Source organism: Carcharodon carcharias, chromosome 4 (assembly GCF_017639515.1).
Source record: "Carcharodon carcharias isolate sCarCar2 chromosome 4, sCarCar2.pri, whole genome shotgun sequence".
Lineage (NCBI taxonomy): Eukaryota > Metazoa > Chordata > Chondrichthyes > Lamniformes > Lamnidae > Carcharodon > Carcharodon carcharias.
The window spans coordinates 188322803-188349343 of NC_054470.1; the positions used below are offsets into that span (position 1 = coordinate 188322803).

At 49.4% G+C, this 26541-nt stretch overlaps 1 protein-coding gene across 1 annotated transcript in view; it reads right to left on the reverse strand.

The window, feature by feature from the left end:
• dok7b (docking protein 7b) overlaps positions 1–26541 on the reverse strand; it is a 95532-nt gene that overhangs the window by 52595 nt on the left and 16396 nt on the right. The window contains exons 5-7 of the mRNA XM_041185358.1: positions 17434–17553; positions 6382–6489; positions 4662–5521 (exon numbers count right to left, since the gene is read on the reverse strand). Coding sequence (XP_041041292.1) covers positions 4662–5521; positions 6382–6489; positions 17434–17553 — 1088 coding nt within the window. The remainder of the gene's footprint in view (positions 1–4661; positions 5522–6381; positions 6490–17433; positions 17554–26541) is intronic.

Genomic DNA, 26541 nt, shown 5'->3' on the forward strand with positions numbered 1-26541 from the left:
GGACAGTTAAGAGTCAACCACGTTGCTATGGGTCTGGAGTCACATGTAGGCCAGACCTGGTAAGGATGGCAGATTTCCTTCCCTAAAGGGAGGATATTAATGAACCAGATGGGTATTTGCAACTGTCAACAAAGGTTTCATAGTCATCACTAGACTTTTAATGCCAGATTGATTTATTGAATTCAAATTTCACCATCTGCCGTGATGGGATTCAAACCCAGGTCCCCAGAGCATTACCCTGGGTCTCTGGAGTACTAGTCCAGTGACAATACCACTAGGCCACTGGCTCCCCCACAAAACAGTCCGGAGGTATTGTTGTGGCACAGTGAATGGTAAATGCTGAGCTGCTCAAATCCCAGAGGGAAACCTGAAACAGCTGCCCCAACTGTTTTGCAATTTGTATTTTATTTCGAGATACGTGGCTTGAATTCAGTCGTAATAAGTTCACCGAGGCTTAGAAGCTTCTTAAACAACTAAATTAAGCATTTATTAATAAAAGGAAAGATTTTAAGCACATATGTGGGCCTACAAATTACGACTAAAATAACTCCTAACTCCCCTAATTAATCTGACTCCCAATTACACCTCCACTAAAGCAACAGGAAAACAAAATAGATTTCAACAGGCCCAGGCAAAGCACACAATACCCCGGACAGTGATATTCACAGCGAGTTTCCTTAGCTTCGGTTCCTGGAGACAGCAGCTTAATGCACAGAGGCTGGAGGCTTTTCATACTTGTTAAATCTTGTTACATCTTAAATCCTCTCCTTACCAATAACCTCATCTCCTTTATACATATTTCTCCTTAACATAAATTACATTGTTCCAATGTATCTTTGCAAGTTCACTTTTCTCACAATATACATTTTTCATAGTGCTCATATTATCAGTAACCTTTGGGGAAAAATAAACACACTGTTTGGCTTAACTTCTTACGGATAGGTGTAACACCTTAACATCCCTTTGAAATTCAAACCAACCTAATTTATCTAAAGATGCGAATGTTCCTCACACCTCACATTTCTAAACCTTCAGCCATGTTTACATATTTAGCATTTCAAACCTAGCTTCTCTTTTGACAATTCAAAAGCTTCAGACCAGCTGTCCTCAATTCAATTAAATCCCCCACCCCCCCCAACATACATATACACACATCCACACAGAGAAACTAATCCAGCCCCCATTATTAACCTACTTTTACAATAAATCACAATAATATTATGATGAAAATTATTATATTTTCATGACAGTATATAAGGCAACCCCCAACACAAGTTCAATTTAACTGAGGGTCCCGTCAAATAATAAGCGCAGCACCTGTTTGAAAGAGGAGTGGAGGGGAGACAGCCACAGTAAAACAAACTTGTACATTCCTGCTCTAACTCCATAACCATCACCCTCTAGCTCCAATGTCTTATTTGTTCCACTGCCCCCTCTACCCCATACCGTACTCCCCCAGTGCTGCAGGTCTCTTCATTCCACCCCCCCCCCCCCCCCCAACCCCCCCCCCCCCCCCACCTTGTACGCAGGACACTGGTTGTGACAAAAGGCAGGCAGCAGCCCTTTGCTGGCTGCTGTTACCTGATGATGTGACCCAGGTGTTACCAGGAGAGAGAGCGAGACGCACAATCACTCCCACAGGGCCTGTGATGATAGTCTCAGCTTGGCTCAGACTCGCCAGTGAGTCAGATGGGGTTTGGGGGATGGGGCGGGCGGTGAGAACCAGCAGGCTTTTAAGCAAAGAAAGGCAGGATCGTGGAATCGCAGGAAGTTACAGCGCAGGCAGGCAACACTTGGCCATTTGTGCCTGTGCTGGCTCTTTGAAAGAGCAGTCACAGCCCCACCTCCCCCCGTAACCCCTGTAAGTTCCTCGTCCAAATCCTTTCTAGAATCATCCATGGGATCAGCTTCCACCACCTTTTCAGATTAAGCATTCCAGATTCCAGATCCCAACAACTCCAGGAGTGATAAGAAAAATTTCCCATCTCCCCTCTAGATTTTTTTTTTGGCCAATTATTTTAAAATCGGTGACCTTCGATTATAGAAGCACATGACAAAGGAGTCAATCTTTATCTAGTCTGTCAAAACCTCTCATCTTGAAAACCTCTATTAAAGCCACCACTTAACCTCCTCTGTTCCGAGGGGAGTTTTCCAACCTCTCCTCATAACTGAAGTCCCTTGTCCCTCTATTTGTAAATAAAGGCTTGCATTTATATAGCACCTTTCACCACCTCAGGATATCCCAAAGCGCTTTACACCCACTTTTGAAGTGTAGTCACAGTTGGAAAAGTGGGTGTAAGGCACTTTGGGATGTCCTGTGGTGGTAAAGGGCGCTATTCAAATGCAAACCATTCTCTCAAAATGTGCTGGAAGAGGAGCTTCGATGGGATGATGGCCCCTTTTTAACACAGAGTTCAGTTCCTGCTCATATAGGACTTTTAATATGACAATGCGCTTGCTGGTGCCACTGTATTTATAGTGTGGCATGTAATCCTAAACCCCATTGTCTAAGTGTGCCACTGTTTACACTGGTGCCTTCACTTAGAATCAAACTTGGCAAGTCATGAAAGCACAACACAGGAGCCTCATTACAACACTCTCCGATGTACTGTGTGCGCGCGGCTCTGCTCAGCACCAAGGCCAGGCTGCATTGCAAAGAGACCCCCCCTCCACCCATGTGTGCTCAGCCTTGTACAGCCTGCCAGACAGCAGGCGAGCATCCACCGTGTGGTTTTGCTCCTGAGCCCAAGATTCATTGCCCTGTCCCTTTCTAAAGTGATCTTGTCCCTCTGGGGGGGGTGGGGATATTCAGCTGTTCCCCCCACTGCCCTCCCCCTGCTTCTCGATGATAAATGGGCAACTGGCAGTGGAAATCATACAGGAAAGAGATCAGGCAGGCAGAGGGTAAACTGGTGGCCAAGGTCAAGCAAATTCTGATGTTGTAAACAAACAAACGAATAATCTCGCAGCCTCTGCGCTAAGGAGGTGCACGTGTGCCTGCTCAAGTGGGTGCAAGTTTGCACAGATAGACATAACTGCACGCGTGTTAAGTGTAAGTGAGTGGACGTGCAAAGGGTTTTTTTTTGGCTTCATTCATGGGATGTGGGCATCACTGGCTGGGCCAGTGTTTATTGCCCATCTCTAATTGCCCTTGAGAAGGTGGTGGTGAGCTGCCTTCTTGAACCGCTGCAGTCCCTGTGGCGTAGGTACACCCACAGTGCTGTTAGGGAGGGAGTTCTGGGGTTTTGACCAAGCGACAGTGAAGGAACGGCGATATATTTCCAAGTCAGGGTGGGGAGTGGCTTGGAAGGGAACTTCCAGGCGGTGGTGTTCCCATCTATCTGCTGCCCTTGTCCTTCCAGATGGTAGCAAGTCTTGGGTTTGGAAGGTGCTGCTTAAGGAGCCTTGGTGAGTTCCTGCAGTGCCAGGGGGTTTGCTTTCACGCTCGTGTGCACACAACCCTCCCTGCTTGGGTTTCCGCTATGAGCTCTGCCCAGGTGATCACCTATTGCCCAAGTGCAAACAAAGAAAAATCTGCTATTGTTCCAAACACAAAGCCAGCTGGCCGGAGCTCCTCCTGTCCTGAGCCCTCTCTCCGAAGCCAAGCGGCCAACAGGATGTGCCCAGCGCAACGTCTTTGGCTGACTGGGACTCGCAACCCGGGAGGCCCATTCTGACCCAACGCAAACAGGAGAAGGTTTAGTTCCAGGATCAGGGAGAGGGGGGATCAGCAGGAACTGGTTCCAGGTTAAAGCCTCTCCATCCAAAAAGGACTGCTGAAGCTCAAAGCTTACAGAGCAAGTATGGCCAAGTGATCTGCCTCCAAGCTGAAAATACTAAGCAACAGAATGTTTTGGACAATTGGATGAGGCAAAAAGCTAGCTAGCTGCATAGTGACTTGGATCAGGATAGGAGATGATTTTCTGTCCAATTTCTCATCAACATTGGTCTATAGAACAGTCCCTGCTCTTCCAAAATAAAAGGTGAAAGCGCCTAGAGATATCTTGCCTATCATGAAAATGAAAGAACTGGCTGGGCATATTCTATATCTGCTACGTATTTCGAAAAAGGTCTTCCATTTCTACAGCATCTTTCACAACCTCAGGATATCTCAAAGGACATAGCAGCCAATTTGGTACATTTTGAATGTCGTCACTATTGTAATGAAGGAAACACAGCAGCCGATTTACACACAGCAAGCTCCCACAAACAGCAGTACGATAATGACCAGAAAATTTGTTTGAGTCCCTTTGGTTGACGGATAAATATCGGCTTAGTCACGCAGGGGGGTGGAGGGGGTGGGGAGGGGGGAATAACTCCCCTGCTCTTCTTCAAAACGGTGGCCATGAAATCTTTCACATCCACCTGAGGGGACAGATGGGGGACTCGGTTTGATGTCTCATCTGACAGGTGGCACCTCTGACAGTGCTGCGCTCCCCCAGCACTGCGGCAAGAGTGCCAGCCAGCCTAGATAATACATTTTAAGTACCTGGAAGGCTTAAACCCACAACCGGATGTCAAAAATTTACAGACCAGGGACGTTACTCGAGCAGAACACTCTCACCGAAGTGGGCTGGTGGGGTGGACTAGCTTGCTTCTGTGTCACGCACCTTACGGTAATTGCTGCCATTATTGAGAATTACTGAGCATTCGAGGGTTACCTTGAGGCCTCCACATGTCAGGCAGGCAGTGAAGAGGGCCCGTCCCACCCCTGGGTAAGGGCCGCACATCTCGCAAGGGTCCGTCAATCCCACTCCCGGCATCGGCGCTCCGGCGATCGAAGCCGCCTCGCTCCCCCCGGCTTCCGGCAGCTGCCCCTGCGGCTTTAACGGAGTCCACCTCGGCAAAACGTCGGCGTACAGTTCGGCAGCCGGGTCCCCGGCGCCTTCCAGGACAGAAGGAAAGCTTTGGCCCCTCTCCGTGCCCAACAGCCGGCTCTCGGCCACCCCCGGAGGCGCAGGGGCCTGGTCCTTTAAGGCGGAGGGAGGCGGAGCGACGGGCGGTACCTCCTTCAGCGCAGCAGCCTGTAAGACGCTCCTAGGCGTGTCGTAGTGATGCCGGAGGGAGCTGGGAACCTGATACCCGGAGCCGGGAGTGGCCGGAGGCTCACAGGTGCACAGGGCCCGCTCCCCGGGCAAGTTCGACGGGAGGCTAAGCAGGGAACCAAACTCATCGCTCTGGCAAACGTCCAGGCTCCCCGCGTAGGAAGAGAAGCTCCCCGAATAGGAGGAGTGGCTGGCCGTGGCAATCCCACTGTCCGAGGAGCTCTGGCGGCCCACCTCCTGCAGCTTCCGCGACCGGGGTGGCTTGGGCGGGGGCTTGGACCCCCGCATGACCTCCGCGTAGAGCTTCTCCTCGGCCGGGCCCAGCCCCCTGGCTGGGGCACCCAGCGGGTGGCCCTCCTGCAGGCCACCGGCCACCAGCTGCTCCGGCCACAGCGTGAGCCGGCTTCCCATGCTGGCGCTGTCCGACTGGCTGGCGTCCGAGGACTCGGTCGAGCTGGACAGACTCCGGTCATCCCCTGGATCAGAAACAAAAACAAAACAAAAAAAAAGGTAAATAAAAACATCCTCTGCAAACTCTACGCACGAGCTGAGATGGCGTCAACAGCAACACTAGATGATCAATGAGCTCCGGGAGCTGAGCGAAATCTCCCCCCACCACCCCCCCCCCAACCACTTCCTCCTGAACGGGTCCATGGCCTCCTGCCGTGCATCCAATTCTTCCAAGCCCCAACAGTGTGCATAAGGAGGCTATTTGACTACAGGTGCATCACCTGACCAATCCCACATTTACCTAGCGTCTACACGTGCCGGCTTTCCGGCAGGATCACTGGATAACGCTCAGGTAAAGGGAGGAGGAGGAGGAGAAGGAGAAAGACTGACACTTTTACAGTGCCTGTCATGATCTCAGGATGAAAATGCCTTACAATGGAGTGGAACCACTGTTGTAATGTAGGGAAACCGAGGCCAACCCTGTGCACAGCAAGCTCACCGCCAACAGGAGGCAGTGACGAAGTAATCAGTTTTTGTGAAGTTGAGGGATAAACATTGTCCTGGAGTTCTGCTCATCTTTGAAATATAGTGCCATGGGATCTTGTATAAATACCCAAGGGGGGGCAGACGGGGGCCTCGGTTTTAAAGTCTTGTCACAAGGACAGCACCTCTGACAGTGCAGCACTCCCTCACTGGGTATATCAGTCTGAAATGTAGTCTTTCAGTCTCTGGAACAGGGCTTGATTTGACAATACCTGATTCAGAGGTAAGCGTGCTAACAGAGGCGACTCATGGTCGTTAAGTTTGACATGAGGGGGTGGTGGCGGTGGGGGGGGGGAATAGAAATTAAAAATTAAGCCAAGAGGTTCAAACACTTTGTACTGACCTCCACTGCTTTGCCGACTGGACTGTGACAGAAGGCTCAGCCGTTTCTCCAACTCTAGTGCTTCGTGACTGATCTTCTCCTCCATGTAGGCTGGACTCATACTGGGATCTATGATTCAATGGAGAACAATTAAAAATTTTCCCACAAAGGTGGTTTGATTGTGAGAATCAGCCAGGCATCGTAATTATCCTGGACACACAGTCTCCAACATTTCTTTCTTCAAAGCCGAGCAGTCTTGGTTACCCTCTAGGCATAATGAGGCACCGTGCCAATTTCCCACAACTCAGTTTGGCCAGAGACGAGAAAGGAAGAGCGTCCCCAAGAGAAATGTAATTCTTTGTTTGTAACATGGCAACATCACTACTCCCAACCAGAATGGATTTGACTCAGCAATTCACTTGGTAAGTGACACCTGGAGAGTGCACAGCTGAGGGGGGAGATCGTAGCTTATTGGAAACGTCACTGGGCCAGCAATTTAAAATCAGCCCAGGCTAATGCCTGTGGGGGCACAGGTTCGAATCCCACCATGGTAGCTGTGGAATTTAAATTCAATTAATGAAAAAGGCTGGCGGGGGGTGGAAATTCTGGAATTGAAAGCTAGTCTCAGTAATGGTGACCATGAAACTATCAATTGTTGTTAAAACCCGTCTGGCTCACTGATATCCTTTAGGGGAGGAAATCTGCCACCTTTACCTGGTTTGGCCTACATGTAATTCCAGATGCGCAGCAATGGGGTTGGCTCTTAAATGCCCTCTGAAATGACCCAAAGGCCAGGCAGTTCAAGGACGATTAGGGATGGGCAACAAATGCTGACATTGCCAGTGACACCTACATCCCATGAAAGAATTTTTAAAAAATGACTGGAATTGCACATAATGTGTGTGTGTAACCATCATTCATGGCTATAGCATGTATCATCTACAAGATGCGCTGCAGCAACTCACCAAGGCTCCTTCGACTGCACCTTCCAAACCCATGACCTCCACCACCTGGCAGGACAAGGGCAGCAGGGGTACACAGGAACACCACCGCCTGCAAGGTCCCCTCCAAGTGACATCCGGTGAATGAGAAAAGAAGCAACAGGAGGGAAAACTTTTTCTTTTTAAGCAGCAAGCGGTTTGGATCTAGAATGCACTGCCTGAGTGTGTAGTGGAGGCAGAGTTAATCGTGGCTTTCAAAAGGGAATTGGATGATTTTCTGAAGAGAGAAGATTTGCAGGGCTAAGAGGAAAAGGCAAGTGCAGCAGGACTAGGTGAGTTGCCCTTGCAGGAGCCAGCACAGACATGACAAGCTAAATGGCCTCCTTCCAAGCTGTAACCGTTCTATGATTCTCTCTCTCTCACTAGCTCTCTCCTGATGGATGAGTTACTCACCCCTCTCTCATTCCCTTACCTCCACCCTCTCCCACTACCTTACCAGCGCTGCACACAGTGGCATCACAAGTCAGAACTAGGATGGAGATGACTGGTTAACTTCCCCGCCAATCCTGGAAATCCCCAGCTGACAGCAATGTAGGAAACGCAGCGGGTCTCCACAGAAGGAACTTGAGCCCACAACCTGCTGAGCCAGAGGCCATAGTGCCAACACAAAAAGTGCTCAGTTACTTTTGAAGGGCAGTCACTGCTGGAGCATAGGAAATGCACAGTATTCAATGTAACGGTTGCAAAGGTTTTGCCACTTTATTTTGGCCGGTAAAAAACAGTTCATCCTATGCAGGCAGTATCAGTACCTGCAGTAATTATACAGCCTGGATTCTGGGCTAGTTTCAAGGCCATCAGCAGCTATGTCTATCAGCCCCCACTTGAAAAATGAACGACCCTGTATGGCTCACAAGATTGGGATGTTTTCATTGTTGCCTACTTGGAACTAGCATCTTCATAGCATCTTCACCAGCTGTGGTAAGGTCACTGAATCAGTAATCCAGGAGGCCCAAGCTAATGCTCTGGGGACACAGGTTCAAATCCCACCCACTCCCATGGCAGCTGGTGGAATTTAATTTCAATTAATATATCTGGAACATAAAGCTAATCTCAGTAATGGCTACCATGAAACGGTCATTGTTTGTTGTAAAAACCCATCTGGTTCACTAATGCCCTTTAGGGAAGGAAATCTGCCCTCCTGACCTGGTCTGGCCTACATGTGACTCCAGACTCACAGCCAAAGTGGTTGACTCTTAACCGCCCTCTGAAATGTTCAGTTCAAGGGGCAATTAGGGATGAGCAACAAATGCTGGCCTTGCCAGTGACACCCACATCCCATGAAAACATTTTTTTAAATCATGAAAATACCCCCAAGACTTCACAGGAACATTATAAAACAAAGTAGGACAAAGTGTGCTGCATAAGGAGTTACTAAAGTCAGATGACCAAAAGATTGAAGAGTTTTAAAGAAGGAGTGCCTTAAAAGGAGGAAAACGAGGTGAGATGGAGGGGCGTAGGAGGGAATTCCTGGGCTTAGGGCCTAGGCAACTGAAGGCACAGTCACCAAAGGTGGAGGTGTGATTAAAATCAGGGATGCACAAGCAGGGCAGAGTCAAAAGGGCACAGATATCCGAGGGTTGTGAGGCTGGAGGAGATGACAGAGATAGGAGGGGTAAGGCCCTGGAGGGATCCAAAAGCAAGGGCGGGCATTTCAAAATCAAAACAAAATCGGCAGGGGGCCGATGTAGATCAACCAGCGCCGTGGAGATAGGGGAACAGGACTTGCTGTGGATTAAGACAGGGGCAGCAGAGATTGTGGATAACCTCAAGTTTATAAAAGGGTGGTATGTGGGAGACCAGGCAGCTGTGCATTGGAATAGGCGAGTCTAGAGGTTAAAAAAAAAAAGTCACGAGCGAGGGCTTCAGCAGTGGATGAGCCGAGACAGGGACAGGGACGAAGAAGTCGGGCCACGTTTAAAAAAGGTGGAAATGGGCAGTCTTAATGAAGGTGCGAACATGAAATCAGAAACTCGTCTCAGGAACAAATGTGACATCAAGGCTGTGAGCAGACTGGCTTAATCTCGGGCTGTTTTCAAGGAGAGGGATGGAGTCGGTAACTAGGGAATAGGCTTTGGCACGGGAAAACGGGGACAGAGTGTCCCAGCTGTTGCTATCACAATACCAGGCACTGGAGGCTGACCCACTGCCTACAGCTCACATTCCAAGCGCCCGATTTTATTTCATCCCACGCACTTGAAAAAAGGGATTTAATCCAACTTACAAAGTTACACTCGGAACACCTAAGGATACGTGATCTTGATGCGGACAAATTCATCAATCAAGCGCTTCATTCAACAGGAAGGGTTCAGTGCCTTTCAACTCTGAACCATCCAATCCACTACTTCTTACCATCGCCTGCCCCCTCTGCCGGTGCTATCCGTGAACTCACCTCAAGGACTACAGCAGTAACCTCATGCTCCACTTTCCATTCTGTCCCACAGAGAAAGGTCCCTGGTCTCCGTGCACCCGCCTGATGGTGCAGTTGGCATTGAACAATAAAGACTTGCATTTAGTCATAGAGTCAGAGAGGTCTACAGCACAGGAAAAGGCCCTTCGGCCCATCAAGTCTGCGCCGGTCAAACAACTACCTAACTATTCTAATCCCATTTTCCAGCACTAGGCCCACAGCCTTGTATGCAATGGCATCACAAGTGCACATCCAAATATTTCTTAAATGTTATGAGGGTTTCTGCCTCTATCACCCTTTCAGGCAGTGAGTTCCAGATTCCCACCACCCTCTGGGTGAAAAAATTCTTCCTCACATCCCCTCTAAACCTCCTGCCCCTTACCTTAAATCTATGCCCCCTAGTTATTGATCCGTCCACCAAGGGGAAAAGTTCCTTCCTGTCTACCCTATCTATGCCCCTCATAATTTTATACACCTCAGTCATGTCCCCCCTCAATCTCCTCTGCTCCAAGGAAAATAACCCCCGTCTATCCAATCTCTCCTCATAACTAAAACTCTCCAGCCCAGGCAACATCCTGGTAAATCTGCTCTGCGCACTGTCTAGTGCAATCACATACTTCCTATAATGCGGATTCCAGAACTGCACGCAATACTCCAGCTGTGGTCTAACCAGCGTTTTATACAGTTCCAGCATAACCTCCCTGCTCTTATATTCTATGCTTCAGCTAATAAAGGCAAGTATCCCACATGCCTTCTTAACCACCTTATCTACCTGTCCCGCTACCTTAAGGGACCGGTGGGCATGCACACCAAGGTCCCTCTGATCCTTGGTACTTCCCAGGTTCCTACCATTCATAGTGTATTCCCGTGCCTTGTTTGTCCTGCCCAAGTGCATCACCTCACACTTATCCAGATTAAATTCCATTTGCCACTGATCATCCTCCTGTGATCTAAGGCTATCCTCAGAGATCTCCTGCATGCACCTTTGCCCACGGGTGAGAGGTGAGGCTGTGTAACCACGCCAGGAGTTTATCTTCACCATGGGCAGAATTTTGCCCTCGCTGGGCAGGCTTGGCGGGGGTTGATTGAGAATCCGACCCCCGCCCGCGATTGGGGCCCCACCGCGATTTCACGCCGGCAGGCCAATTAAGGCCCGCCCACCCCAGCGTGAATCTCGGCTCGTCACCGGCCGGGAAGGGCCGAGAGGGGCGGGGCCCTGTCGGCCGCCAGGTCCAATGGAGCTGCCCGGACGGACCCAGAAAGGCTGCCAGGGAAGGAGGTCAGTCTGCCACCGAGACGACGGAGTCCAACGCAGCAGCAAACGCCAGGCGGGAGGGCAGGGCAGGTGGGCACTCAGTCAAATGCCACTTCCTTGATCTAATATGCAACATGCCACATGCAAAACCCTGAATCCTACAGCCCTTTCTTTATACAATTTTCCAATTTTCATAATGTGAATTTGAACCCCACTTTTGGGGTCCTCGGGGGGTGGGGGGGGGACAGAACCATCGCCCTCCCATCCAGCAGAAATCCACACTGCCAGCCAGCACCACCCTGCCCCCCGGGCTATTTTCCTGACAGTGGGATCGGGGGGGGCAGAAAGACAACCACGTTAAAGATGCAAGGCCAATTAACTGAGGCCAACTGGAATTATCCAGTTGGCCTATACAGCACCAGGAGCAGAGCAGCACCACCCCCCATCTTCCACCCCCCCCCGCCCCCCCCACGCCCACCCACCCCCCAAGCCAGCAAGGCTTTGAGGCCCTCCCCTTCTTCATGGCCACAGCTACAGCTACAGTCCGTCCGGTGTAGGGGCCCCTCCACAAAAGGTGGCCCAGCTGCTGTGCCCATTTTGTTTTTTATTAAGTTAAAAGTTCAGAAACTTGCTGAAAGGATGTCTCAAGGTGGAGGCACCCTCTCTGCCTCTTAGCTGAACAGCAGGCTGCAGCTCCTTCCCTGATGGATGGCCTCCTGTTGGCCCTCCAGCTTTTGAGACCCACCCTCCTTCCTTAATTGGACAGTAGGCACCCTCTCTGGCCAATAATTAGCCAATTCAGGGGTAAGAAAATCATGGCCGGGCAGCTGTCCCCCTCACAGCATGGGGGTCAGAAACCCCACGCAACCCTGACACTGGGGTCCTGAACCCAACCTGAAATCCTGCCTTTGCTTTCTGTCCACTGGACAAGGGCCAATATATTTTCCCAAATGTAACTTATATGGATTTCAGCAAAGCCTTTGACAAGGTCCTACATGGGAGACTTGTAAAGAAGGCAAATGCACATGGGATACAGGGTAATTTGATAAGGTGGATTCAAAATTGGCTGAATTGTAGGAGACGGAGGGTGATGACAGAAGGATGCTTTAGTGACTGGAAGCCAGTGTCCAGTGGCGTACCACAGGGATCTGTGCTGGGTCCCCTATTGTTTGTCATTTCTATAAACGACATAGATGACTATGTGGGGGGTAGGATTAGCAAGTTTGCGGATGACACAATGATTGGCCAGGTAGTTAACAATGAGGTTGATTGTCTTGGGCTACAGGAAGATATAAGGGCTTGGCCTAAATAGCCAAGTGGTTACGGTACTGGGTTTGTAACCCTAAAATCAAGAGTTCAAATCTCACAATGGCAAACTATGAAACAATGTAACTTCATCTGAAACAGATGGAATTGTGCTTGTACTCAAAAGAGTTACAGGAAGATATAAGGGCTTGGCCTAAATAGCTAAGTGGTTATGGTACTGGGTTTGTAACCCCAAGATCAAGAGTTCAAATCTCACAATGGCAAACTATGTAACTTCATCTGAAACAGATGGAAACGGGTTTGTACTCAAAAGAGTGACAGGATGGTCAAATGGGCAGATAAGTGGCAGATGGAATTTAACCCTGAAAAGTGTGAGGTGATATACTTTGGAAGGAGTAATTTGACAAGGAAGTATTCAATGAACGGCATGACACTAGGAAGTTCTGAAGAACAAAGGGACCTTGGTGTGTGTGTCCATAGATCTCTGAAGGCAGAGGGGCATGTTAGTGGGGTGGTGAAAAGGTCATATGGGACACTTGCTTTTATCAGTCGAGGCACAGATTACAAAAGTAGGGAGGTCATGTTGGAGTTGTGTAGAACCTTGGTGAGGCCACAGCTGGAGCACTGTGTGCAGTTCTGGTCACCACATTATAGGAAGGACGTGATTGCACTGGAGGGGGTGCAGAGGAGATTCACCAGGATGTTGCCTGGGATGAAACATTTAAGTTATGAAAAGAGGTTGGATAGACTTAGGTTGTTTTCGTTGGAGCAGAGAAGACTGAGGGGTGACCTGATGGAGGTGTACAAGATTATGAGGGGCATGGACAGGGTGGATAGGGAGCAGCTGTTCCCCTTAGTTGAAGGGTTAATCACAAGGGGGCATAAGTTCAAGTTGAGGGGCAGGAGGTTTAGGGGGGATGTGAGGAAAAGCTTTTTTACCCAGAGGGTGGTGATGGTCTGGAATGCACTGCCTGAGAGGATGGTGGAGGTGGGTTGCCTCACATCCTTTAAAAAATACCTGGATGAGCACTTGGCACATCATAACGTGTAAGGCAATGGGCAAGTGCTGGTAAATGGGATTAGGTAGGTAGGTCAGGTGTTTCTCACGTGTCAGTGCAGACTCGATAGGCCGAAGGGCCTCTTCTGCACTGTGTGATTCTGTGATTCTGTAATGGGTGAGAAAACGCCACAGATAAGCAGCCAAGAACATCTCACAGAGAAAGAGAACATCCTTCTTCCCTCTCGGGATAGAGCCACATTTCCCAACAATTAGTGAGCACATCAGCAGGACTACTGTAGAGGTTTCCCCACCCTTAAATGGCTCAATGCTCTGCACGCTCAGCTCGGAACCAGAACGTTGTGAATTCAAGCCCCACTCCAGAGATTTGACCCCGTAACCAAGGCTGCAGTGCCGAGGAGATGCCAACTGTCCAAGTTCCTGCTTTATGGATGGGACATTAATCCAAGGCCCCGTCTGCCCTCTCAGGTGGGCATAAAAGATGCCATGATGCTATTTAAAGAGCAGGAGAGTTCTCCCCAGTGTCCTGCCAATATTTATCCCTCAATCAACGTCAGCAGAACAGATTCCATGATCATTCAGCTCAGTGCTGTTGTGGAACCTTGCTGTGCAGATTGGCTGATCTTGAGATTGGGACATTGTTTATGTTACATTACAACAGTAACTGCTCTTCGAAAGTACGTCACAGGCAGTCAAAGGCGCCAAATAAGTGAAAGTCTTAAGACTTTCATGGACACGGAATATTTAGTGATAGTATTTAATTGAGAGTTAAGTGTTTTAGAATGTCCTGGGGTTATGAGAGAAAGGTGAAAAGTCTATTTCTTTGCACATATATTCACTTCAATACTAAGAAAGCCACCTCTCCCCACAGTTAACATGAGGACCAATTCCACAATTGTCATCAAGGTAGTTAGCTGTTTATAAAGATAAGCTCCTGATTCATCTCCTCCCTACTAACTGAATGCAATTCAGTCTTTCTAGGTCCAGCCCTGACCATTCACCATCACTGGAATGAGAAAGAAAAGGGGCTCGTTTTTAATACGTTCCATCACTGAAGCCTTGATTAGAAATGGGTTTAAACATCGAGGTAACCCCAAATCCGTGTTAAATAGGGTCAAATAAACCTGCCCTTACCTTCACCCTACCAAGCTACACAGTGTTCTGTCCAATACCCGCTAACTCAGGAGCCGACTCATTTTACATGTTGACAAAGCAACATGGAGACCCGTTCAACAAATATTGTTCCCACACAGCCATCCTCTGAACACATCCCATAACAACCCTCGAGTGGTGGAGCAGGCTCGAGGGGCTGAGTGGTCTCCTCCTGCTCCTATTGCATGTAAGAAACTTATGGGCTATTGGTCAGCGATAAACCAATCTAGTACAAAGACCTGGATGTGGGGGATGGTGGCTGTGGGTGGGTAGTGGTGGTGGGGGTGGGGGGGGGGGGTGGGGGGGTGGGGTGGGGAAGAGATGTGGATTTAAGCCCCCATTTTAAACAGCATCCTTGGCAAGTTCAGTATTTACTCCCCATCCCTAATTGCCCTTGGGAGGGTGGTGCTGAGCAGTCATCGTCCTGAATAAAACTGAGTGGCTTACTAGACCATCTCAGAGGGCAGTCAAGAGTCAACCACGTTGCTGTGGGTCTGGAGTCACATGTAGGCCAGACCAGGTAAGGACAGCAGATTTCCTTCCCTAAAGGACATAAATTAATCAGATGAGCTTTTACAAATATTGCTACCATTACTGATACTAGCTTTTTATTCCAGGTTTATTTATTAAATGAATTTGAATCCCCCTAACTGTTGTGGTGCGATTTGACTCCTGCCTCTGGATCATTAGTCCAGGTCCCTGAAAAAACGTGTTTGGGTGGGGGGGGGGGGGGGCGGTCTGTTGTCTATTTTAGACCCCATACCTGTGCTTGGGCTCCATTAAGGTCGACGCAGAGTAAAATAGGGCAGGGGAGCTGTGGATGTTTAACTAAAATGTCAAACCCAGACCCAACAAGGGGGTGAGATTAAAATTGGATGGTGAGTCAGCAGGTTTGAGCGCGATGATATCTGAGGCCGAGCAAGCGGAGATGGAACAGGGGAGAAAGGGAGACAACAAGGGCAGCGCCTGCAATCACTGCTACTGCCGTGGTTTGTACAAAAGTTACCACGGCTTGCTTCCAAGCTTTTCACGTACTTGCTCCCCACTCCTGGGACAGCATAGGGAGGAGGGAAGCATGGGGGCTGAGGGTACAGGGTACAATCCCCCATCTGTAGGGGAAAACAGAAAATGGAACAGGCCATTCAACCCCTCAAGCCTGCCCCAGCATTAAATTAGATCATGAGCCCCATCAAATCCATTTAACCACTCTGCTCCGTGTCCCTCGACTCCCTTAGCCTCCAAAAATCTGTCCCAGTCCAAAAGCTTCCATTGTCCCAGGATCCACAGCCTCTTTTGGGTAGGGGTGGGGGGGGGGGGGTGCGGGGGGCAGATTTCCAGATCTCCACTCCCCTTTTTGTGAAGAAGTGCTTTGTGATTTCACCTCTAAATGACCTGCCTGGAATTTTAACATCAAGTCCTGGCTTTCTTGATGCTCCCAGAGAAAATCGTTGCTAACAGCTACGCCAGCAACCAATGTAAGTTAATCAGTCGAGCTAGTAATGTGGCTCATTTACACTTGCTAGAAGCAACATACATTCATACACAGTGACTCATTCTCCACAAGCAAAAGGAATATGTTCAAGCTGTGTGCACTTTTAGAATTACGCAGGAGCTTGGGGGAGCCTATAGTTCCCTTTCTATTTCCCCATGGCAACACCTTGGCCAGAGTCGACTTGCCAACCAGTCAGCAGCCTTTTCTCCTGCAGTATAAATTGTTGTGATCGTTTGAAATTTGGCACTCTTGCGTTTGTCCTGATGAGTGCAAGATGAAAAGCTTCAGCGATGTGTCTCTCTTTTCAGCAATATTCAAGCTCTTTATTGCCAAATCACTTTTTGAAATAGTTTCTCTGTATCCACCTCAATAAATCCTTCGAACGTTTTAAAATCCTCGCTCAAATTGCCCTTCAATCTCCTAGAAGCAAAAGGAATACAAAGGATTCTCCTCCATTACTCATCGAGCCCACAGCTAGAATTTATAGCAAATAAACAGGCCATTCAGCCCAACAGATTCATGCTGATGGTTATGCTCCACTGCAGCCTCCCCCCACACCCCCTTCCATTCAAGTCACAGAGGTAGTTGTGGGGGTGGGGGAGGGACAGAGAGCAGTCCTGGAAAACTAGTGCACATTAATTCCATCCCCTATTGTCGAACTCTATCCATTGCAGCTAATCACCTTAAATGAGTTTCTTTAAAAGTTAAAGTTCACGGTATATTTAGAGAGACAGACATATCAGACGAAAATATTGCAGCAGTGATTTCTTCAGTTGGAGGCAGCATGTAGAAAATAACTCTGGGTGCAGAGAGTTGTCCACGCTACAAGTACTGGCCCTGCCCTCAACCTGTGAAGGCCTTGTCATTCCACCTCTAAGCTCACCATATGATTTACATATAACCTCAACGGAAGGAGAATTTCTGATCTCACTGTCTCAATTCTATACCCTGCCCAGGGGTCCAACAATCCTCCCTGTTTTTAAAAAGCAAAAAGGGTTTAATTTAAATAGGCTAGCGTCTGCCTAAATTTGGCACACAGGGGAATGGATCACTAGTGGAGAGGGGAATAAATAAATAAATAAATAATTCAACGGTGGCCCAGGATTCAGTTTTGCTTCATTTAAACTTTGGGATGGAAATCAAGGATAATTAAAACACAATAAATTCTCTTTTGTTCCTAAAAATCAGCTTAATTCCACACACACACACACACACTATAAACACAAAAGCAAAACATGTCTAAGAACTAAAATCTAGTGGATCTCCTTCCCTCTCTTCCCCCCTCTCTCCAACCATCCTGCTGCGCTCACTTCCCCTCTCCCCCCTCCTGCTCCACTCAATCCCCACCATCTCTCCTTCTGTCCCTTCCCCTCCACCTACTCTGCCCCTACACTCAGTCCCCTCCCCTCACACGAGTCATAGATAGAAACAATAAGCGTGCCAGTTGCCTCAGTGTTGTTGTTATATACTTCCTATATTAACCTGGCAGGGCTGGTCGCAGTCCAAAGGGTCCTTTGGTTGTCGAGATCCCTCGGACGATGCAGTCAAAGAGGAAACTGATCCGTTCGCCCTCAGCGCAGGACAGACAGAAAACACCAGCCCCTGGCAGAAAAACAGAGAAGGCAGCTTGTTTATTCTCTCACACATGGAAGGACATTGATAAAAGCAAATGAAGGGTGGGAGGGTGAATCCCTTCAAAGTTTACATCGAACCTCCCCCCAAAGTTATGCAATGCAGCCTGAGAAAACTCATGTCTCAGTCACCGTCGATCAACAAGCTGGTTTGGTTTACTGATCATTAAAGAACAGTGGACAAATGAAGAGATATTTCTTCTCATTCGCTATTAGATCTAATAAACTAAGATGCAGAATTAAAATGATAAAGCATGTAAACACGTTGGAAGCAGTTCAGAGAAGATTTACTAGATTAATACCAGGAATGGGTGGTTTGTCTTATGAGGAAAGGTTGGACAGGTTAGGCTTGTATCCACTGGAGTTTAGAAGAGTAAGAGGCAGCTTGATTGAAACATATAAGATCCTGAGGGGTCTTGACAGGGTGGGTGTGGAGAAGATGTTTCCTCTTGTAGGAGAATCTAGAACTAGGGGTCACTGTTTAAAAATAAAGGGGTTGTCCATTTAAAACAGAGATGAGGCGAAATGTTTTCACTCAGTCTTTGGAACTCTCTTCCTGAAAAGGTGGTGGAAGCAGAGTCTTTGAATATTTTCAGGGCAGAGGTGGATAGATTCTTGATAAGCAAAGGGGTGATAGGTTATCAGCGGTAGGTGGGATGCAGATTTCAGGGTTCTATCAGATCAGCTATGGCGGAGCAGGCTCGAGGGGCTGAATGACCTTCTCCTGCTCCTTGTTTGTATTGTTTCCATAAATCCAGAATATATACATAGTGCACCCATCACCATGAACCCTGCCCTCACGCTCCTTTCCTCCTCTCCATATCCTTCCCCTATATCTACCAAGAGTTATGAAGCAGACAGCCCAGGGAGGTGATGGAAGCAATCAGCCAGTCAGAAGGTTGAGCTCGAGCCCCACTCCAGAGTCTAATAATCCAGATTGACACTCCAGAGCAGTGCTGAGTGAGTGCTGCACTGTCTTTCAGGTGAGATAACAAACCGAGGACTCCGGCTGCCATCTCCAGTGAATCAAGGATAGTCTGTTGTCCCCAGTATGCTGAGCCAATATTTACCCCTTCAAACCATCAGCACTAAGAAAACATCTGGGTTTTGTCACAATGCCGATCGAGGGGCCTGGCTGTTTGCAGTTTGATCGCCACGTTTGTGGGGTGACAGGATTTTCAAACATCAAACTGGGGCACATTCCAAAGCCTTGGGAAGGCATCTGATGACAGGCATGCTGGGTGACCAGTGAGAGGAGTATAGGGGAGGGGCAGTTGAAGGTAGGTGGTCAAGTGATGACATCTTAAATTGACATAAACACTAAACGGTCATGAAATAAATCAAGAGAAGACGAGAGAGAAAAGAGAGGACACGAGAGAGAGAGAGAAAAGAGAGGACACGAGAGAGAGAGAGAAAAGAGAGGACACGAGAGAGAGAGAGAAAAGAGAGGACACGAGAGAGAGAGAGAAAAGAGAGGACACGAGAGAGAGAGAGAAAAGAGAGGACACGAGAGAGAGAGAGAAAAGAGAGGACGCGAGAGAGAGAGAAAAGAGAGGACACGAGAGAGAGAGAAAAGAGAGGACACGAGAGGAGAGAGAAAAGAGAGGACACGAGAGGAGAGAGAAAAGAGAGGACACGAGAGGAGAGAGAAAAGAGAGGACACGAGAGGAGAGAGAAAAGAGAGGACACGAGAGGAGAGAGAAAAGAGAGGACACGAGAGGAGAGAGAAAAGAGAGGACACGAGAGGAGAGAGAAAAGAGAGGACACGAGAGGAGAGAGAAAAGAGAGGACACGAGAGGAGAGAGAAAAGAGAGGACACGAGAGGAGAGAGAAAAGAGAGGACACGAGAGGAGAGAGAAAAGAGAGGACACGAGAGAGAGAGAAAAGAGAGGACATGAGAGAGAAACTTGTGACCAAACGGGCATATCATTTCTGAGGGGACAGTTGTGTTAATGGTGTTAATGTAACTGCATTTAAAGTGAGGGGGGTATTGGCAGTGCAGCCTTGCCATGGCCTGTGCTGCAGCCCCTGTGCCCCCGGGACTGGCCACCACTCCCCGTGCCGGCTGCCCTCTCTCTCTCCCTCTCTCACTCACTCACTGACTGGCTGGAGCTGCTGTCCACTGGCACCGGCACTAAGCGTTGCCCCTTGAGCAGCGGCTTCTGTTCTCTCTCTCTCTCTCTCTCTCTGTCTCTCTGGCAGCCGGGCCCAGTTCAGGGGGACGGTGTTTGTGCAGTTGAACTGGTGTCTGCAGCGGCTCCTGATCGCCCGCCGCCCCCCCCTAGCTTTGAGACTGCCGCAGCTCGTCCGCACCAATCGGCGCCCGCTCCTCTGACCGGATGAAGCTCCCTCACATCAGCCAGCAGCCAAAGACTTTTGCTACAGCCCCTTGAATTGGTCCATTTCCTGACGTCGGCTGGGACCCTTTAACGATTTACAATTTTAAAAAAAGGAATCTAACTCTTCCTCCAAACAAAAAAAAAAGTTACTCTCGAATCTCCTGGGTACGCTACTCTAACGTTGGACATGAAATTGAACACGGAGGGGCGGCGGGGGGGTGGGTGGGGGGGGGTGCTGGTTAGGGGCCCCCGAGTGGGGCTGAAAACCCGGACATCTGAACAAATAAAAACAAACAGTCGAGACACCGGAACGCCGAGCGGAAAATCCTGGCCAAACCAGGTCAGGTCAGCTCACCCGGCACATCTCCTACACGGCGACGCTTCGAAAGCACTTCGCTTGGGCGCACCCTGGGGTGGGGTGGGTGAAAAGGCGCTATATAAATGCAAGTCTCTTTCTTTCTTTCTTTCTTACTTACTGAGGGCTTTTGCCAGCTGTGCAGGCCCACACTACACCAGACTGAGGGGGGTGCGGGGGGGAGGAGGAGTGGGGTGGAAGGGAAGGTCAGGTGCCCAACGCCGTCAACAAGAACGTGGGGTGGCTCGCCTCGGCCCGCGCCTGCCTCCTGTACATTTTCCTAGAAAACAGGTTTAAAAGTGGAAAGCTGGAAGTGCCCAGCAGGGCCCACGTGTTCAGGTTACAGGGATCAGCATCGCCTCCCGGCGAGCGGCTACAACACTGGTCACTCAGCAAGTCTTTGGCATGACAGGAATGCAGATCTGCAACGCCAAGCAGCTGTTTAATCGGCTGGGAGTCAAAGTCTGTGGCGACAGGGGGAGGAGGGGTGGTGGGGGGAGCAGGGAGTGAGGTATGCAATGTCGGCCAGTCATAAATATAGTCTTATCGTTAATGACCGTTCTCCCAAATGAAAGCGACACGGGCTTTTTGAGATAAATTCCCAGGTTTTCCAACCCCGCCTCCCCACACACAATTAAGCCGAATTTTCTATTCTGGAAACTAAGCGTGGGGAAATCTGAGAGATTCCCCTTGGACAGCCGGCCAGATTTTTCCCGGCTGATTTTCTCCGCTTTTCGGCTCATTAATTATGCAGCAACGAGCAGCTGGTCGAATCTTGCGGCAGGGATTCGCTCGCCCCGCCATTACCTCATTTGGCGGGGGTGGGGGGGAGAAATCGAAGGTCCTGGTGCCATATTTAAACGGCACCCAGACAGCCGTTGACTCGTTGCAGGCCCGTGCGTGGTGTCAACTCCTGCTTCACCGTTGGCGCCCAAACGTGCAAAACCCTCGGCGCAGCGAGGCCTCCGTGGGGGATTCTCCCGGAAAAGGCGGAGGAGGTCCTCTTTCCAAAGGGATGGGAGTTGGGAGGGCTTTGTCGACACAACAGGCCTGCAAGCGTCTGAGCTGCTCTTTCATCCATAGTGCTCACAGTCAATCCAGCGCGCGCTCTGTGCAGGACAAGATCTCTCACAACCAACGAGAGAGAGCAAAGTCCGGAGAGGGTACCCCCGAGCTTAGGGCACGCTCCTCTCGTGGGAAGGGAGCTCACTGGCAAAGACAGGAGGTCATTACTGCGCAGAAGGCGAGATCGGTCTCCTTCAATGAGCCTGTAAGGGTCCATCCAGTCCACTCGTTGTCCTCATGTTGATGTGAGTGACTTATCAATGTTGGAGCAGCCTAGTCGATCGCTAATTATCTCTTTTCTCTATCAACAACCAGCAAGAAAATGCAGACGGAGACCATCAGCAAGCACCTCAGCATCAGCCCCCCAGAGCACCCCAGATGAAGAGGCAGAGGAAGATGCATCACTGCGTTCACCCACACCCTCCACACACTCTGTCGGTGGCTCCTGACTCCAGAGTAAGCTCAGGATCACAATCTGGTGATCGCCTCACGGACACGCGTCCAACAACAGGCGGAGGTAGAGGCAGCCGAGGTCTCTGACACTCCGGAGCCGAGGCCCCCGCAGAGTCCGAGTCTGATAATGACCCTCTGCAATTGGAGCCCTGAGAAAGATGTTGGGAGATGCAAAGACAGGCAGGGGGTCATCAAGCAGGGTTGTCAGAGCTCGTCACCGGACTAGAACAGAAGGATGGCGGAGTCTGTCCACGGTCCGTCTGATGTCATGGCTCCAGCAAGCGAACGCATTGATCTCTCCGTGGGGAGGGTGGCGGCCACCATGGAGTCCCAGGTCCAGCAGTCTCGGCCCGGTTTGTGCTCAGAACTGCACAACGTGACTCCAGCCATGGCAGGGGCTCGGCAAGGAAGGGATGGGACAGCTCGACTTCCCTCCAGGTGCCCCTTCTCCACAAGGTGTCAGGGAGGGGTCCTCGGGCACCGAAATGGGGGAGGAGGAGCATCCGCCCAGGACATTCCAAGAGTAACCTACCCCTCCAAATCCCCTCTGCCTGTGACCCCCATCAACTCCAGGAGATCAGGCCAAGGAGGGTGCACCTGCCCTAGCGCGGGAGACCCTTAGCAAACCGGGGCTATCCATGCCTTAGGGCCTCCAGAGGCCACCCGTCAGTCATCCTAGACAACAGGACACAGCAGACAAAGGCTACCTCCACCTCTGCTGCGGATGTCAGGGCTGCACCTAGACGTAGCGGTAGAGTTAGAAAAATTAAGAAGTTCTGAAAGCACAATGGTGGCACAGTTGTTCATTCACTGTATATAATCTGCACTATTGTAAATATATTTCGTATTTATTCCTCTCCAAGTCTCAGGTATCAAATAGTTCATCGGTGTGACACATGAACCCCCTCTAATTATCTCCCACCTGGTTCTTCCATTCCATTAAGTCTCACTCAGTCTCATCGCAGTGAATCACCTTTCGTTCCACATCAGCGATGCGAGCAAAGGCATATCCTAAATGAAAATGATGGCTGGACAAAGCAGATGTAACCCCTGCATCTCAGGCAGACATTATGTGACCTCAGGAGAATTGGTCATCGAGGTTAGCGATTCTCCTAACGATGGCGCACTGAAGTCTGTAGTTTGTGGATGTTACAGGCATCTGTCATGACCAATGTTGGAGCCTTTTCACCCAAGTGCACTTTGCAATGGCATTTATTTTATGACTGACTTTTTGGGAAAAGTGGTTTTCAACATCGACCACCGTAGCCTTTTGTGCCTCCATGCAGTGGTTCTCTGTCTCCGCGTTGAAGGATGAATGTTATTCCTTTCTTAGTTCCCACTCTCTCCTGTCCATAACACTGAGTGACAGAAGTTTGTTCCACTTGGTGACATTTGAAATGCCTGCGAGGGGAATGAGTGGGCGATGTCAAAGGTGTGCGCTCATCCTGATGAAGCTGTCTAGTTACCTGCGGAGGATTGTACTTTGCTCCTGAACGGCTGCCTAGAGGCACTTCACCGGTTCCCTCTGTGGAGTCACAGAACAAAAATTGATGTGGAATTAATTTTATGACTGTGAACTCATTGACTTTGGGTTGATAGAAAGGATTGGTCTTTCTGAGGTGGTGCTGCAGTCCTGACACGGTCTATGAGAGTGATGCTCCGGCACATCTCCCGAGTGCTCTGCAGGACCTACGAAAGGGTTAAGTTAAGTTATCATTGACTGCTGTGTCAAAACCGACTGGGCCACGTCTCTCCCAGGTGCCAAGGCAATGCAGGATGTAAACTTGGCAGGCTTCTGACGAACGCAGGGTAATGGGTATTTGTCAATAATCAAACGATGGTCCTGCTGAGCCAGTGTGTGTGTGGACAACGATGACATAACTCGCAACTTTGCGTCCATGCTGTTGTGTGACAGATCACTGCGCCCCCAACGTCCAATAGCATCGTGGGGCTTGGCATCAGGATGCAGCCTGTGCATTAATCGTGCACGAGGGCTGGTGTCTGGAGAGATGGTGCTGTCCAGATGTAGCTCCCTCCCGAGATGGTCAACAGCTGAGCAGTGAGGATTGTTTTTCCTATTAGCAAGTCGGCTGTAACCTGCTGTCACACTGCAATGAGTGCATCGATGTGTGCAATAGCCTCCTGAAGGATGCCATGGCCACTGACTTATTGCCACCATGGTGGAAAGGACCATACAATGCATAGCTGCTCAACGATGTGCACCGGTGGAGTGTTTATCCCATTCCACAGCAGTCACGTGGTCCGAGCTATTGTGCCATCCAAGGATGACCCCATCGTTAGGGTTGAAGGTGGACTTATGCTTCCTCCTTGACCACTGAGATTGATGACATTTTGTGGGTGGTGTTGTGTACCCTGCATCAAAGCACAGGAAAATTGCATTTGTAACAGCTTGTCTTGACCTTATTCCTCTTGAAATCTTGTAACAACCTTATAGCTACTGGCACATCTGCCACATCGTGCCCATACAATGGTATCCTCATGTGACTCATCTGAATCTTCACCCTCTTAGACTCATCCCCTTCTAAGCCCTCTTCTTCAGAGAAGACATCTAGCTCCTCAATGTCTCCCTCTGGCAACACATCCCCCCCTCTGCAGCACTAGGTTGTGCAGAGCTACAAACAGCGATGATGCGGGATACACTCTGCAGCAAGTATTGGAGAGTCCCACCTGACTGGTCCAAACATCTGAAACACGTCTTTAATCAGGCTACTAGTCTGCACAATTAAGGACCTTAACCCCAAGATCAAGAGTTCAAATCTCACAATGGCAAACTATGAAGCAATGTAACTTCATCTGAATAGGAACAGATGGAAACATGTTTGTACTCGAAAGAGTTACACAACTGCAGGTACAAAGTAATAATAAACATTAAGGACCTTGTGGCTCAATGTGCAGCATTAGATCTCTCTTCAGATGCACTCTGTGGATGATGAACGGGTGTCTTTTGGGCGTATCCCTTATCAGAAGGTCAAGCGCTCTAAGCACCAAGGTCCCTCAACGATCTGAGAGACCTGGGAATGACTCAAAACGTAGGAGTCGTGTGAGCTCCCTGCCACAAACCTGCTGGGTCAGCTTTGCGACCACAAATTAGCTGAAAGTTCAGGAGAGAGTTAAACTCTTTTCTGTTTATGAATCGCTCAGGCTGCTGTCAGGGAGCATGTGTGCAGTCGATGGCGCCCTGCACTTGCAGGAAGCCTGATAACCGAAGCGAATCCCACAGCTCTTCATCCACGTGAAACTGCATGGAGTAGTGAGCTTTAGTGAAAAGATCATCCATCACCTCCCTTATGCATTTGTGTGTCACTGATTGTCAGATTCTGCACAGGTCCCTCATGGACCCTTGGAAGGATCACAGGCAAAGAAGTTCAATGCATGGTAACCTTCAAAGCAACTAGTATGGAATTCCCTCCAAGTCTGTGGGGTGTGAGTTCCTCACCTAGAATGTGAGGAATACGAGCTAAGAGATCCCACAACCAACAGATCAGGTCTAAGCTCTGCAGTCCTGCCACATCCAGTCATGAATGATGGTGGACAATTAAACAACTCACTGGAGGAGGAGGATCCACAAATATCCCCATCCTCAATGATATAGGAGCCCAGCACATCAATGCAAAAGATTAGGCTGAAGTATTAGCTATAATCTTCAGCCAGAAGTGCTGAGTGGATGACCCATCTCAGCCTCCTCCGGAGGTCCCCAGCATCACAGATCCCTGTCTCCAGCCAATTCAATTCACTCCACATGATATCAAGAAACAGCTGAAGGCACTGGATAGTGCAAACACCATGGGCCCTGACATTATTCTGGCAATAGTACTGAAGACTTGTGCTCCAGAACTTGCTGCGCCCCTAGCCAAGCTGTTCCAGTACAGCTGCAACACTGGCATCTATCCAGCAATGTGGAAAATTGCCCAGATATGTCCTGCACACAAAAAGCAGGACAAATCCAACCCAGCCAATTACCACCCCATCAGCCTACTCTCGATCATCAGTAAAGAAGTGGAAGGGGTTATCTACAATGCTATCAAGCAACACCTGCTTGACAATAACCTGCTCACTGACACCCTGTTTGGATTCCGCCAGGGCCACGCAGCTCCTGACCTCATTACAGCCTAGGTTCAAACATGGACAGAAGAGCTGAACTGCCGAGGTGAGGTGAAATTGACTGGCCTTGACATCAAGGCTGCATTAGATCGAGTGTGGCATCAAGGAGCCCTAGTAAAACTGGCATCAATGGAAATCAGGGAGAAAACTCTCCACTGGTTGGAGTCATACCTAGCACAAAGGATGATGGTTGTGGTTGTTGGAGGTCAGTCATCTCAGCTCCAGGACATCACTGCAGGAGTTCCTCAGGGTAGTGTCCTGGGCCCAACCACCTTCAGCTGCTTCATCAATGACCTTTCTCCCATCATAAGGTCAGAAGTGGGGATGTTCGCTGATGATTGCACAATGTTCAGCACCATTCGCGACTCCTCAGATACTGAAGCAGTCCATGTCCAAATGCAGCTAGACCTGGACAATATCCAGCTTGGGCTGACAAGTGGCAAGTAACATTCGTGCCACACAAGTGTCAGGCAATGACCATCTCTGACACGTGAGAATCTAACCATCACCCCTTGACATCCAATGGCATTACCATCGCTGAATCCCTCACCATCAACATCCTGGGGGTTACCATTGACCAGAAACTGAACTGGACTAGTCATATAAATACTGTGTCTACAAGAGC